This window comes from Eucyclogobius newberryi, unplaced genomic scaffold (genome assembly GCF_026437365.1).
Source record: "Eucyclogobius newberryi isolate DKJ021-1_F unplaced genomic scaffold, fEucNew1.0.hap1 SCAF_2, whole genome shotgun sequence".
NCBI classification, from domain to species: Eukaryota; Metazoa; Chordata; class Actinopteri; order Gobiiformes; family Gobiidae; genus Eucyclogobius; species Eucyclogobius newberryi.
In genome coordinates this window covers 52353224-52369571 of record NW_027315834.1, presented here as the reverse complement: position 1 = coordinate 52369571, position 16348 = coordinate 52353224, and the positions used below count along the sequence as shown (strand labels likewise).

Genomic DNA, 16348 nt, shown 5'->3' with positions numbered 1-16348 from the left:
AAACAGAATTGGACCGAGTACCGAACCCTGTGGCACACCGTAAATTACTTTAGAGCTTGGTGAGGAGCTCTGGTTTACATTAACAAATTGGAACCTATCAGATAGATAGGATTTAAACCAGCTGAGGGCTGTTCCTCCAACACCTACATCACATTCTAACCTCTGCAGTAGAATGTTGTGGTCGATGGTGTCAAACGCTGCGCTGAGGTCCAACAGAACCAGGATTGAGACCAGTCCATCGTCAGCGGCTAATAACAAATCATTTGTGACTTTAACTAGTGCAGTTTCAGTGCTGTGGTGGGCTCTGAACCCTGACTGGAAAACTTCAAATAAGTTATTGTCCTGCAGGTGGCGACAAAGCTGTTTTACTACAACTTTTTCAAGGATTTGAAAAGGAAGATTTGAAATAGGTCTGTAGTTTACCAATAGGTCGGGATCTAGATTAGGCTTTTTCAGAAGAGGTTTAATGACTGCATGTTTGAAGGACTGTGGAACATAGCCACTTTGGAGTGAAGTATTTATTATATTAAGAATAGGGTCTATAATTAGGGGGAGAATGTCTTTGAGGAGTCTGCTTGGAATGGGGTCTAGGACACAAGTGGAGCTTTTAGAGGACATAATGGCTGAAGTTATCTCTGCTTGATCAGCAGCTGTGAACCTTTCTAGGTTTACAGGTGGATTTATATGGGACGTTAGATTTACAGCTTGGGCTAGTTCAGGGCTAATAGCGGGGGTAATTTCATCTAATTTATCTCTGATTGTTTTTATTTTATTATTAAAAAATAGGAGGAAATCATCAGAGCTGAGTGTAGCTGGGATTGAGGGCTCTACTGCACTGTGACAGTTTGTTAGCCTAGCTACAGTGCTGAAAAGGAATTTAGTGTTACTTTTGTTGACTTCTATTAGATTTGAATAATATCTGGTTTGGGCCTTACGCAGAGCCTGCTTATAGGACAGCAGGCAACTTTTCCATGCTTTTAGGGATTCTTCTGTGTGAGAGCGACGAAATAATCCCTCTAACTTTCTAACTCTTTGTTTATGTGAACGCAGTTCTTGGTTGTACCATGGGGAGGCGCGCTTTGGCCTAATGACCTTCTGTTTTAACGGCGCTACAACGTCAAGAGCAGACTTCAGAGAATTCATGGTCAAGTCGACACATTGATCACTTAAACTGGGACTAAAGCTGTTCTCAGCAGGATCACATGACATGATCACATGACATGTCACTGAATATTGGCTCTATTATTTCTTTGAATTTTGAGATAGATTTTTCAGATATTGTCCTTTTCATTATAACGTTATTTTGTGGGACTGGATGATCTTTAAGAATAAACTGAAAGGTAATTAGGAAATGATCTGACAATATAGGGTTTTGAGGGAGGACAATGAGGTCACTAATCTCTGTTCCATACGTTAGGACAAGATCCAGAGTGTTCTTGTGAGTGTGAGTCGCTTTATTTACATTCTGAGTGAAACCAATGCTGTCTAACAAGGCGCTGAAGGCATTACTGAGAGCGTCATCACTCATGTTCACGTGGATATTAAAGTCTCCAACTATAACTATTTTATCCCAGGCTAACACTAAGTTTGATATAAAGTCAGAAAACTCTGTTAAAAACTCTGAGTAGGGACCAGGAGGTCGGTAGATAACTATGAACAAAACTCCTTTTTGGTTTTTCATATTTGGACATGTGATCGACAGCATAAGGCTTTCAAATGAGTGAAATGCATTGTTAGTTTTAGGGCTCATGAGTCGCTTGAGTGTGAGATCACTGCCACACCACCACCTCGGCCTGTGCTCCTGGCAGTCTGAAAGTTAACATGGCTGGGTGGGGTGGACTCATTTAGTCTGACGTAGTCGTCTTGTTGAAGCCACGTTTCAGTTAGAGCTAGAAGATCTATGTTATAGTCACTAATTAATTCATTAACTAAGAGCGATTTGGAGGAAATTGCTCTAATGTTTAGCAGTCCACATTTTACGTGTTTATTCATTTGTGTATTTGTGTCATTTGTGATTGTTATTTTCCTTAAGTTATTTGGTCTGACGCCTGAAATATTTTTTCTGAGATGTGACTTTTTGGCATTATTTGTACGAGGGACACGAGGGACACGAGGGACACACACAGTCTCTATCTGTCTTGAATCTGAACACTTCACATGTGACAGAGCGGGCAGGAGTTCAGCGACAGAGGAGCGTCTTAAACTGCTGCTCTGCGCCCGGGGCTCATCCCTAGATGGTCACTTAACACGACTAAGACTATCGGTCAAATTCCGAACTAATAGGGATGTACCCTCCGAAGTCGGATGGATGCCATCCCTGCGTATGAGCCCGGGCTTTCCCCAAAACGCACTCCAGTTATCAATAAAGACAACGTTGTTTTGAGGGCACCATCTGGATAACCAGTTGTTGAATGCTGAGAGACGGCTGTACAATTCAGCATTGATCCGATTACCCATGCTTATCTCTAAGGAAGAAAGACAGTTGTAAAAACAAGTACCAGCTGTTGTAAAAGACAAGTGCTTTGATGTGAAGCTGACCAATGAGAAATGTGACCTGCCTATTCCACAATATCTAATAAAACCAACCAGCGTGAGGAAAAACGTGTGAGACACAGGTGACCCGTCCCGGCGTTTTCTCCAAAGCAGCTACACAAAAGTCTGATATTTCTGTGTTGTTTCATATTCTAAGTTGAATTGTGTTCTCTGTGTGTTAAGGAATAGCATTGGTGTATGTCTAATTCCATGACAAATACCGTCATAATCATGTGCAATATCCGGACAAATTATGGCCAATTAAAGCATGAAATAAAGAGAAATACAAGGGTTAAATATTGGAGAAAATCTTTAGGCATAATTCATGTTTATTTCCTCCACAAACATCTGATCACATGATACAAAAATATGTTTAAATTTTACTGATTCAAAAACACAGATAAAGTGTCATAAACAGAAAACTGCTCAAATCACTGGCCACATTATTAGGTACACATGTTTCAGCCAATCAGAAAGCAGCTCCTCCTCCAGCCCTGTCATGCTCAAAACTAGTAATAAACATGTAACAAACGTGTAATAAACATGTAATAATGGTTCAGAATAAAACGTAACACTTTTCTTCATCTTACAATCTGGAACTTTGATTTGAATGGAGCTCAGAAACGGAAAGTTTGGCTTTGTTCTTTTTGTTGCTTCTTGTTTTGGCTCACCCCGGTTTGTTGCTATGGTAACCTGACATTTCTTCCTGGTTTGTTGCTATGGTACGTTGACGTTTCTTCCTGGTTTGTTGCTATGGTAACTGAGGTTGGCTGTGTCACTTGTTGCGGCGGCAGCGGTAGCAGCAAGCGCGGCACCGCGGCTCCTCTGGCTCCGCCACTCTGACCTCGGGGGCGGAGCTTGCGTAGGGATTGTTGTTGCCGTTGACGATAGCCGGGTTGGCAATGACCGTGGAGCCGTCTGCGTTTGATTGGAGCTTGGCCCGAGGGATGGTCACGTGACCGTACGGATTATCCAATGAGACGCTAATACCGGACATGTCGCCCAATCAGAGGAGAGCGTCTGGAGACGGCCAATCGGAGCGAGGCTCTGTTAAAACCAAAGTAAATTATTAACTTTTCATATTAAATCTATAACAATTTCATACACTTGAAGTTTAGTCAAACATAAAATATATTTAAACATAAAACAAACACAAAGAACGAGAACAAAACCAGAGAAAAGACTTAAACCAGAACAAGCAGAAGTCAAAACAGACTGTGATGTTTATTGTGTCCATGGCAACAGTCCTCAGGCCCAAGTACAAGGTTCTGAAATTGAGTGAAATGGAAATGTCGAAAACGGTCTGCAGTTCATCCTTTCAGTCCAAAACATGTGATTGACAGGACAGTCCCAGGTCATGTGACAGTGGTTCGCCTCCTGGTGGTGCTGTTTCTCCAACAGTTGCATTTGTGAAGAATGAGACCTTTGACCTTTGACCTGGAGTTATGAAGAAAGTAGGTGCATCTGACCAAATAAGGGCATGAATGTGGCTCCTCCCACTCTTCATCTGTCAAAACATGAGCTCCTCCCACTCTTCATCTGTCAAAACATGAGCTCCTCCCACTCTTCATCTGTCAAAACGTGAGCTCCTCCCACTCTTCATCTGTCAAAACGTGAGCTCCTCCCACTCTTCATCTGTCAAAACGTGAGCTCCTCCCACTCTTCATCTGTCAAAACATGAGCTCCTCCCACTCTTCATCTGTCAAAACGTGAGCTCCTCCCACTCTTCATCTGTCAAAACGTGAGCTCCTCCCACTCTTCATCTGTCAAAACGTGAGCTCCTCCCACTCTTCATCTGTCAAAACGTGAGCTCCTCCCACTCTTCATCTGTCAAAACATGAGCTTCTGTTTATCATTTGTGTTTCATATATTTAGTATTTGTCCAGATTAGAAATGTATTTATATAATTTAGATATTATTCCTCTTGAACGTTCTGCTTCATAAGTCTTGATAAACATCAGTCAGAGGTCATAAAGGTCATGACCTTGTTTCATGTCTTGGTTATAATAACTCTTTATTTGTAAAAACCTATAAAATCTATAAAAGCTTTTCATGTGATTCTTTGTCCTCCAGACCTTGAGTCTCAGCTCAGTTCTATTTGGTACAAAACCTTTGGTCATAAAGTTTTACCAGTTTAAGATTGTAACATGTGTGTTTAGTTTGTATGTTTGAACAGCTCCTTCCATGATGTAAGAACAGATTTGACCCAGGGATTCTTCACTTCCTCCTCATGACTCAGAGCCAAAATCAGAAGAATCCGGCCTAAAAGTGAAGCTGAAACGTCTCCTGCATTTGTCACGTCTAGATTCTCCTGTAACTCCTGCTCACAGCAGGTCCTAAAAGCTCCATAAAAAGCTTTAACTGGTTCAGAATGCAGCAGCAAGATTACTAACAGGAACTAAAAGAAGAGAACACATAACGCCGGTGCTGGAGTCTCTTCACTGGCTCCTGTCCTGTTTAGAATCACATTTAAACTCCTCCTCCTGATTTACAAAGCCATAAATGACATGGCCCCTCCCACCTCAAAGATGCTATAGAACATATCATCCAAACAGAGCTCTTCACTCTCAGAACGCCGGCCTTTTGGTGGTGCCAAGAGTCTCTAAAAGTACTGTAGGAGGTAGAGTGTTTAGCTCCCAAGCTCCTGTGTTATGGAATCAGCTCCCGACCCATGTTAAAGATGCCGACACAGTCTCTTCATTTAAGTCCAGGCTTCAAACGTTCCTCTTTGAAATCACTTATGGTCAGACCAGTTAGGAACAGAAACATAAACCCACAGTTTCAGCTCCGCTGCCCTAGCAGCAACTGTGCTGGGGGAAGTATGACAGCTTGAGCTCTGTCTTCTTCTTCTGACTTATTCTTTCAAAATATTATTTTTTTAATTCCACTTGCAAACTGTTCACCGTCTTCTTTTTCTTTGTCTCACTCCTGAGGACCTGTGGACCCAGATGCCCCTCTCCTGGTGAAGTGGTCCCTGCCCCGTGTGGACAGTCTCCCTCGCGTCTGTGAGAGTCGGATCGCTCCTTCACTGGAACTCCTCCAGGTTTCTACGCTTTTTCCCAAGGAGGTTTTTTTGTAGTTTTTCCTGGCCGAGAAGGAGGAGCTAAGGACAGAGGACCCTGGGACATCGTCCCTCGCCACCACAGACATTGTTGATTCGGCGACTGTTGTTGTGATTTTGGGCCTTACAAAAATAAATTGAATTGAATTGAAGCATCTGTTATCTGCAGTAAGACCTGTACAGGAACCCCCGGCACCACATGACTCTCAGTATAAGACCTGTACAGGAACCCCCGGCACCACATGACTCTCAGTATAAGACCTGTACAGGAACCTCAGGCACCACATGACTCTCAGTATAAGACCTGTACAGGAACCCCCGGCACCACATGACTCTCAGTATAAGACCTGTACAGGAACCTCAGGCACCACATGACTCTCAGTATAAGACCTGTACAGGAACCTCAGGCACCACATGACTCTCAGTATAAGACCTGTACAGGAACCTCAGGCACCACATGACTCTCAGTATAAGACCTGTACAGGAACCTCAGGCACCACATGACTCTCAGTATAAGACCTGTACAGGAACCTCAGGCACCACATGACTCTCAGTATAAGACCTGTACAGGAACCTCAGGCACCACATGACTCTCAGTATAAGACCTGTACAGGAACCCCCGGCACCACATGACTCTCAGTATGAGACCATTGAGACTGGACCCTGGGACCGGCCCCTGGGACCGGTCCCTGAAACTGGCCCGCCCAAAGTCACAGGGACGGGGCCCTGACGGGAACAGGTCCCTCGAGGGAGTTGTGATTTTGAGCGTTACAAAAAGAAATTGAATTGAAAACTTAAAGAATTAATTGTTGCTTCCTGATTGTAAATGATGACATCACACCAGGAAATGTCATAACTGTTGCCTAGCAACCACGTTATCACAGAAATATATGAAACAGCTTTGTTTTGTTGAATTAAGCTTTTGGATGAATTAATTTGACACTTTCTTTCCTTCCTTTCCTTAATATTTACGACGACGACTGCTACTACTGCTACTGCTACTGCTACTGCTACTGCTGCTACTACTGCTACTACTACTACTACTACTACTGCTGCTACTACTACTACTACTACTACTACTACTGCTACTACTACTACTGCTACTACTGCTACTGCTACTACTACTACTACTACTACTACTACTACTACTACTACTGCTACTACTACTACTGCTACTACTACTACTACTGCTACTGCTACTACTACTACTACTACTACTACTACTACTACTACTACTACTACTGCTAAATAGGGTTTAAAATTATCCTAAAATCTGAGCAGAGAAAGGCGGAGCCAAATCAGGACTAAACCAGGTCTAAACCAGGACTAAACCAGGACTAAACCAGGACTAAACCAGGACTAAACCAGGACTAAACCAGGACTAAACCAGGACTAAACCAGGACTAAACCAGGTCTAAACCAGGACTAAACCAGGACTAAACCAGGTCTAAACCAGGACTAAACCAGGACTAAACCAGGACTAAACCAGGTCCAAACCCTGGTCCTGCTCCACCTGCTTTCAGACTCACCTGAAGCGACGCACCTGTGCAAGATTCTCCGTCTGTGGACCCGGGTTAAGTCCTGGCTCTGGTCCTGGCTCTGGTCCTGGTTTAGACCTGGTTTAGACCTGGTTTAGACCTGGTTTGGTCCGGGTTTGGTCCGGGTTTGGTCTTGTGGTGAGTCCGTGGAATGCGCCTCCTGTGCGTGGACAGGTCTGACCGGTCTGTGCGCGGGGGGAGAAGGGCGCGGCCTTGTGCGCGCGCATGTGCACAAACACGCTCTCGAGCACGCGCTTCATACTCTGGATTCACAAAGTACTACAAAGTACTGTACTACAAAGTACTACAAAGTATTACAAAGTACTAAGTACTTCTGTACTTCCACTGCAGTACTGCAGTCCTGATACTGCTGTAGTATTTTGTGGATAAACCGGTTTGACAGAAACTTTCCCAGGAGGATTGTGGGTAGTTTTCTTTGGCGCCACCTGCTGTTTGGTTTTGAACTTTGAGATGAATGTAATGTCAAATATGAAGAGAAGTATTTGGTCCAAGTTTGTGACTTAAACAGTTTAAGTCATGATTCAACAAAGTTAGAAAAGGTTCATATTTAACAGAGCAACAATCAAAAACCCTGCCTGAGGGGAGTGGCCTCCTGCATGAGGGGAGTGGCCTCCTGCCTGAGGGGAGTGGCCTCCTGCCTGAGGGGAGTGGCCTCCTGCATGAGGGGAGTGGCCTCCTGCCTGAGGGGAGTGGCCTCCTGCCTGAGGGGAGTGGCCTCCTGCATGAGGGGAGTGGCCTCCTGCCTGAGGGGAGTGGCCTCCTGCCTGAGGGGAGTGGCCTCCTGCATGAGGGGAGTGGCCTCCTGCCTGAGGGGAGTGGCCTCCTGCATGAGGGGAGTGGCCTCCTGCCTGAGGGGAGTGGCCTCCTGCCTGAGGGGAGTGGCCTCCTGCATGAGGGGAGTGGCCTCCTGCCTGAGGGGAGTGGCCTCCTGCCTGACTTCATTCAGGTCTCATACTGAGAGTCATGTGGTGCCTGAGGTTCCTGTACAGGTCTCATACTGAGAGTCATGTGGTGCCGGGGGTTCCTGTACAAGTCTTATACTGAGAGTCATGTGGTGCCTGAGGTTCCTGTACAGGTCTTACACTGAGAGTCATGTGGTGCCGGGGGTTCCTGTACAGGTCTTATACTGAGAGTCATGTGGTGCCTGAGGTTCCTGTACAGGTCTTATACTGAGAGTCATGTGGTGCCTGAGGTTCCTGTACAGGTCTTATACTGAGAGTCATGTGGTTTCGGGGGTTCCTGTACAGGTCTTACACTGAGAGTCATGTGGTGCCTGAGGTTCCTGTACAGGTCTTATACTGAGAGTCATGTGGTGCCGGGGGTTCCTGTACAGGTCTTATACTGAGAGTCATGTGGTGCCGGGGGGTTCCTGTACAGGTCTTATACTGAGAGTCATGTGGTGCCGGGGGTTCCTGTACAAGTCTTATACTGAGAGTCATGTGGTGCCGGGGGTTCCTGTACAGGTCTTATACTGAGAGTCATGTGGTGCCTGAGGTTCCTTTACAGGTCTTATACTGAGAGTCATGTGGTGCCGGGGGTTCCTGTATAGGTCTTATACTGTGAGTCATGTGGTGCCTGAGGTTCCTGTACAGGTCTTACTGCAGATGACAGACTCTTGAGTCATGAGGAGGAAGTGAAGAATCCCTGGGTCAAATCTTTTCTTACGACATGGAAGGAGCTGCTCAGGGTGTGGGTGAGGTAAGGGTGAAGTGAGGGTGTCTAACCCTCACCCTCTAACCCAGGGGTGTCCAAACTTTTTTCACAGAGGGTCGCATTTTGAAACTTATACAGAGCAGAGGGCCACAAACAACCCAAAAATGCCGATTTTTTGCATTTGACATAGTTTTTATAGCTCCACACCTTTAATAAGACTTGAAACATTAATATTATGTTGGTATAACATCGAAATGCTTCAATCTCTCCAATTTGACAGTAAAAACTACTACTTTTTGTTGTTTGGACCAACTTAGCTGGAAGCCGGAGGGCCGACAAAAATTGGTCTGAGGGCCGCATTTGGCCCCCGGGCCTTAGTTTGGACATGCCTGCTCTAACCCAAACCGGCACTAAATCAGGTCTAAACCAGAACTAAAACAGGACTAAACCAGAACTAAACCAGGACTAAACCAGGATTAAACCAGGTCTAAACGAGGTCTAAACCAGGACTAAACCAGGACTAAGATTTTTGTGTCTTTGCCATGGAGACGCACCCGTGTCACTTCCGGTCTCTTATTTTGATGGAAACGCGCTCGTGACACGCGGAAGTCTGAATCAGCGCGAAGTAAACCTTCAGTGCGCATGCGCGGTCTGGTGTCTCTAAACTCCAGAAAAGACGCGGAAAAAGCGAGAACACGAAGGACAAAGTGGAATAAAGAGAAAGACCGCGTGATCAAAGGCACGCGCGCCCTGAGCGGGAGTGCGCAGCGCGGGCACGTGGAGGTCACAGGTGAGTCCAGGTGAGTTTAGATCTGACCCTTTACACCGCGTTATGACCATGGTTATGACGCGTCATTCACGTGACGTGAAGCACAACGCTGACTCTTCATAATGATGATGATGATGATGTTATGATCATGTGTATTTATTATACTTCCTCTCGCAGAGTAAATAGAGTCAGGTGCACCCCTGCTGGACACACTGGGAATCACACGTGTCACACGTGACTTTGTGTTTCATAAAAGACTCTTAGACTTAACTTAGACTTTAACACTTTTTATTACATTCTGCAAGATCCACCAGGGAGGGCATCTGACACAGGGAGGGGCATGTGACACAGGGAGGGGCATCTGACACAGGGAGGGGCATGTGACACAGGGAGGGGCATCTGACACAGGGAGGGGCATCTGACACAGGGAGGGGCATCTGACACAGGGAGGGGCATCTGACACAGGGAGGGGCATCTGACACAGGGAGGGCATCTGACACAGGGAGGGGCATGTGACACAGGGAGGGCATCTGACACAGGGGGAGGGGCATCTGACACAGGGGGAGGGGCATCTGACACAGGGAGGGCATGTGACACAGGGAGGGGCATCTGACACAGGGAGGGGCATGTGACACAGGGAGGGCATCTGACACAGGGAGGGAGGGGCATGTGACACAGGGAGGGGCATCTGACACAGGGAGGGAGGGGCATATGACACAGGGAGGGGCATGTGACACAGGGAGGGGCATCTGACACAGGGAGGGAGGGGCATGTGACACAGGGAGGGAGGGGCATGTGACACAGGGAGGGGCCTGTGACACAGGGAGGGAGGGGCATGTGACACAGGGAGGGGCATGTGACACAGGGAGGGAGGGGCATGTGACACAGGGAGGGGCCTGTGACACAGGGAGGGGCATGTGACAAGGGAGGGGCCTGTGACACAGGGAGGGGCCTGTGACACAGGGAGGGGCCTGTGACACAGGGAGGGGCCTGTGACACAGGGAGGGGCATGTGACACAGGGAGGGGCCTGTGACAAAGGGAGGGGCCTGTGACACAGGGAGGGGCCTGTGACACAGGGAGGGGCCTGTGACACAGGGAGGGAGGGGCATGTGACACAGGGAGGGGCCTGTGACACAGGGAGGGGCATGTGACAAGGGAGGGGCCTGTGACACAGGGAGGGGCCTGTGACACAGGGAGGGGCCTGTGACACAGGGAGGGGCCTGTGACACAGGGAGGGGCCTGTGACACAGGGAGGGGCATGTGACACAGGGAGGGGCCTGTGACAAGGGAGGGGCCTGTGACACAGGGAGGGGCCTGTGACACAGGGAGGGGCCTGTGACACAGGGAGGGGCATGTGACACAGGGAGGGGCCTGTGACACAGGGAGGGGCCTGTGACACAGGGAGGGGCATGTGACACAGGGAGGGGCCTGTGACACAGGGAGGGGCCTGTGACACAGGGAGGGGCATGTGACACAGGGAGGGGCCTGTGACACAGGGAGGGAGGGGCATGTGACACAGGGAGGGGCATGTGACACAGGGAGGGGCATGTGACACAGGGAGGGAGGGGCATCTGACACAGGGAGGGGCATCTGACACAGGGAGGGGCATCTGACACAGGGAGGGGCATCTGACACAGGGAGGGAGGGGCATGTGACACAGGGAGGGGCATGTGACAAGGGAGGGGCCTGTGACACAGGGAGGGGCATGTGACACAGGGAGGGGCCTGTGACACAGGGAGGGGCCTGTGACACAGGGAGGGGCCTGTGTCACAGGGAGGGGCATGTGACACAGGGAGGGGCATCTGACACAGGGAGGGGCATCTGACACAGGGAGGGAGGGGCATGTGACACAGGGAGGGGCCTGTGACACAGGGAGGGGCCTGTGACACAGGGAGGGGCCTGTGTCACAGGGAGGGGCATCTGACACAGGGAGGGGCATCTGACACAGGGAGGGAGGGGCATGTGACACAGGGAGGGGCCTGTGACACAGGGAGGGGCCTGTGACACAGGGAGGGGCCTGTGACACAGGGAGGGGCCTGTGTCACAGGGAGGGGCATCTGACACAGGGAGGGGCATCTGACACAGGGAGGGAGGGGCATGTGACACAGGGAGGGGCATGTGACACAGGGAGGGGCCTGTGACACAGGGAGGGGCCTGTGACACAGGGAGGGGCATGTGACACATTTCTGAGCGTTTGTTTTATGGTGATGTTAAATTCCCCTTTGTCTTGTTTGTGTCTGCCCTTTAGCGCTGCGGTGTTAGCGCTGCGGTGTTAGCGCTGCGGTGTTAGCGCTGCGGTGTTAGCGCTGCGGTGTTAGCCGTTTGGCGTTAGCGATGAAGCGCAGCCGCACACTCTTCCTGGTGGGTGTGGTCTTCTGCATCGCCGTGGTGATCATATATAGATCACTGGAGCAGCTGCAGCCAATTAGAGCACAGGATTTACCACAGGAGGTGGAGTTGGCCCAGGTACAGTGTGATATTTATTACAAACCTGAGCAAGTTTACATGTTGTCATGGTGACGGAGTGAAGAGCGCCTCCCATAGTACCCAGAGTACTTTTATATCTATGAAAGTACTTTTATATATGTATGAAAGTACTTTTATATATATATGAAAGTACTTTTATATATATGAAAGTACTTTTATATATATGAAAGTACTTGTATATGAAAGTACTTTTATATATATGAAAGTACTTTTATATATTTGAAAGTACTCTGATGTAGTAGCTTCAATTGTCCAGGAGGGGTCCATAGCTTAACACACAGACTCCACCCCCATAACACACAAACTCCACCCCCATAACACACAAACTCCACCCCCATAACACACAAACTCCACCCCCATAACACACAGACTACACCCCCATAACACACAAACTCCACCCCCATAACACACAAACTCCACCCCCATAACACACGGACTCGACCCCCCATAACACACAGACTCCACCCCCCATAACGCACAGACTCCACCCCATAACACACAGACTCCACCCCATAACACACAGACTCCACCCCCATAACGCACAGACTCCACCCCATAACGCACAGACTCCACCCCCCATAACATACAGACTCCACCCCCATAACGCACAGACTCCATCCCCATAACACACAGACTCCACCCCCCATAACATACAGACTCCACCCCATAACGCACAGACTCCACCCCCCATAACGCACAGACTCCACCCCCATAACGCACAGACTCCACCCCCATAACGCACAGACTCCACCCCCATAACGCACAGACTCCACCCCCCATAACGCACAGACTCCACCCCCATAACGCACAGACTCCATCCCCATAACGCACAGACTCCACCCCCATAACGCACAGACTCCACCCCCATAACGCACAGACTCCACCCCCATAACGCACAGACTCCACCCCCATAACGCACAGACTCCACCCCCCATAACGCACAGACTCCACCCCCATAACGCACAGACTCCACCCCCATAACGCACAGACTCCACCCCCCATAACGCACAGACTCCACCCCCATAACGCACAGACTCCACCCCATAACGCACGGACTCCATCCCCCATAACGCACAGACTCCACCCCCCATAACGCACAGACTCCACCCCCATAACGCACAGACTCCACCCCCATAACGCACAGACTCCACCCCCCATAACACACAGACTCCACCCCATAACGCACAGACTCCACCCCCCATAACGCACAGACTCCACCCCATAACGCACAGACTCCACCCCCCATAACGCACAGACTCCACCCCCCATAACGCACAGACTCCACCCCCATAACGCACAGACTCCACCCCCATAACATACAGACTCCACCCCCATAACGCACAGACTCCACCCCCCATAACGCACAGACTCCACCCCCATAACGCACAGACTCCACCCCCATAACGCACAGACTCCACCCCCATAACGCACAGACTCCACCCCCATAACGCACAGACTCCACCCCATAACGCACAGACTCCACCCCCATAACGCACAGACTCCACCCCATAACGCACAGACTCCACCCCCCATAACGCACAGACTCCACCCCCCATAACGCACAGACTCCACCCCCCATAACGCACAGACTCCACCCCCCATAACGCACAGACTCCACCCCCCATAACGCACAGGCTCCACCCCATAACGCACAGACTCCACCCCATAACGCACAGACTCCACCCCCATAGACTCCACCCCCCATAACGCACAGACTCCACCCCCCATAACGCACAGACTCCACCCCATAACGCACAGACTCCACCCCCATAACGCACAGACTCCACCCCCCATAACGCACAGACTCCACCCCCCATAACGCACAGACTCCACCCCCATAACGCACAGACTCCACCCCATAACGCACAGACTCCACCCCCCATAACATACAGACTCCACCCCCATAACGCACAGACTCCATCCCCATAACACACAGACTCCACCCCCCATAACATACAGACTCCACCCCATAACGCACAGACTCCACCCCCCATAACGCACAGACTCCACCCCCATAACGCACAGACTCCACCCCCATAACGCACAGACTCCACCCCCATAACGCACAGACTCCACCCCCATAACGCACAGACTCCACCCCCCATAACGCACAGACTCCACCCCCATAACGCACAGACTCCATCCCCATAACGCACAGACTCCACCCCCATAACGCACAGACTCCACCCCCATAACGCACAGACTCCACCCCCATAACGCACAGACTCCACCCCCATAACGCACAGACTCCACCCCCATAACGCACAGACTCCACCCCCCATAACGCACAGACTCCACCCCCATAACGCACAGACTCCACCCCATAACGCACGGACTCCATCCCCCATAACGCACAGACTCCACCCCCCATAACGCACAGACTCCACCCCCATAACGCACAGACTCCACCCCCATAACGCACAGACTCCACCCCCCATAACACACAGACTCCACCCCATAACGCACAGACTCCACCCCCCATAACGCACAGACTCCACCCCCCATAACGCACAGACTCCACCCCCCATAACGCACAGACTCCACCCCCCATAACGCACAGACTCCACCCCCATAACGCACAGACTCCACCCCCATAACGCACAGACTCCACCCCCATAACGCACAGACTCCACCCCCCATAACGCACAGACTCCACCCCCATAACGCACAGACTCCACCCCCCATAACATACAGACTCCACCCCCATAACGCACAGACTCCACCCCCATAACGCACAGACTCCACCCCCCATAACGCACAGACTCCACCCCCATAACGCACAGACTCCACCCCCATAACGCACAGACTCCACCCCCATAACGCACAGACTCCACCCCATAACGCACAGACTCCACCCCCATAACGCACAGACTCCACCCCATAACGCACAGACTCCACCCCCCATAACGCACAGACTCCACCCCCCATAACGCACAGACTCCACCCCCCATAACGCACAGACTCCACCCCCCATAACGCACAGACTCCACCCCCCATAACGCACAGACTCCACCCCCCATAACGCACAGGCTCCACCCCATAACGCACAGACTCCACCCCCATAGACTCCACCCCCATAACGCACAGACTCCACCCCCATAACGCACAGACTCCACCCCCATAACGCACAGACTCCACCCCCCATAACGCACAGACTCCACCCCATAACGCACAGACTCCACCCCCATAACGCACAGACTCCACCCCCATAACGCACAGACTCCACCCCCCATAACGCACAGACTCCACCCCCCATAACGCACAGACTCCACCCCCATAACGCACAGACTCCACCCCCCATAACGCACAGACTCCATCCCCCATAACGCACAGACTCCACCCCCATAACGCACAGACTCCACCCCCCATAACGCACAGACTCCACCCCCCATAACGCACAGGCTCCACCCCCATAACGCACAGACTCCACCCCCATAGACTCCACACCCATAACGCACAGACTCCACCCCCATAACGCACAGACTCCACCCCCATAACGCACAGACTCCACCCCCATAACGCACAGACTCCACCCCCATAACGCACAGACTCCACCCCCCATAACGCACAGACTCCACCCCCCATAACACACAGAGTGTGTGTGTAGTTAGTGTAGTTAGTTAGTGTAGTTAATTAGTGTAGGTAGTGTAGTTAGTTAGTGTAGTTAGTTAGTGTAGTTAGTTAGTGTAGTTAGTTGGTGTAGTTGGTGTAGTTAGTGTAGTTAGTGTAGTTAGTGTTGTCAGTGTTGTCAGTGTTGTCAGTGTCGTTAGTGTCGTTAGTGTCGTTAGTGTAGTTAGTTAGTGTAGTTAGTTAGTGTAGTTAGTTAGTGTAGTTAGTGTCGTTAGTTAGTGTCGTTAGTTAGTGTCGTTAGTTAGTGTCGTTAGTTAGTGTCGTTAGTGTCGTTAATGTAGTTAGTTAGTGTAGGTAGTTAGTGTCAGTGTTGTTAGTGTAGTTAGTTAGTGTAGTTAATTAGTGTAGGTAGTGTAGTTAAGTAGTGTAGTTAGTTAGTGTAGTTAGTGTAGTTAGTTGGTGTAGTTAGTGTAGTTAGTGTAGTTAGTGTAGTTAATGTAAGCAGTTAGTGTCGTTAGTGTAGTTAATTGGTGTAGGTAGTGTAGTTAATTAGTGTAGGTAGTGTAGTTAGTTAGTGTAGTTAGTTAGTGTAGTTAATTAGTGTAAGTAGTGTAGTTAGTTAGTGTAGTTAGTTAGTGTAGTTAGTTAGTGTAGTTAGTGTAGTTAGTTAGTGTAGTTAGTTAGTGTAGTTAATGTAGTTAGTGTAGTTAGTTAAT

The 16348-nt window shown here is 49.6% G+C and overlaps 2 protein-coding genes across 2 annotated transcripts in view; one reads left to right on the top strand and one right to left on the bottom strand.

Annotated features, from left to right (window-relative positions):
- Window positions 1-2915: 2915 nt before the first annotated feature.
- The window catches only part of LOC140367080 (molybdopterin synthase catalytic subunit), a 135320-nt gene continuing 121887 nt past the window's right edge, over window positions 2916-16348 (bottom strand). The window contains exons 6-7 of the mRNA XM_072453404.1: window positions 7123-7202; window positions 2916-3579 (exon numbers count right to left, since the gene is read on the bottom strand). Of these exons, the coding sequence (XP_072309505.1) occupies window positions 3539-3579; window positions 7123-7202 (121 nt within the window). The 3' untranslated portion in view covers window positions 2916-3538. The remainder of the gene's footprint in view (window positions 3580-7122; window positions 7203-16348) is intronic.
- Window positions 11880-16348, top strand: part of man2a1 (mannosidase, alpha, class 2A, member 1) — a 68778-nt gene continuing 64309 nt past the window's right edge. The window contains exon 1 of the mRNA XM_072453394.1: window positions 11880-12041. Within this exon, the coding sequence (XP_072309495.1) occupies window positions 11910-12041 (132 nt within the window). The 5' untranslated portion in view covers window positions 11880-11909. The remainder of the gene's footprint in view (window positions 12042-16348) is intronic.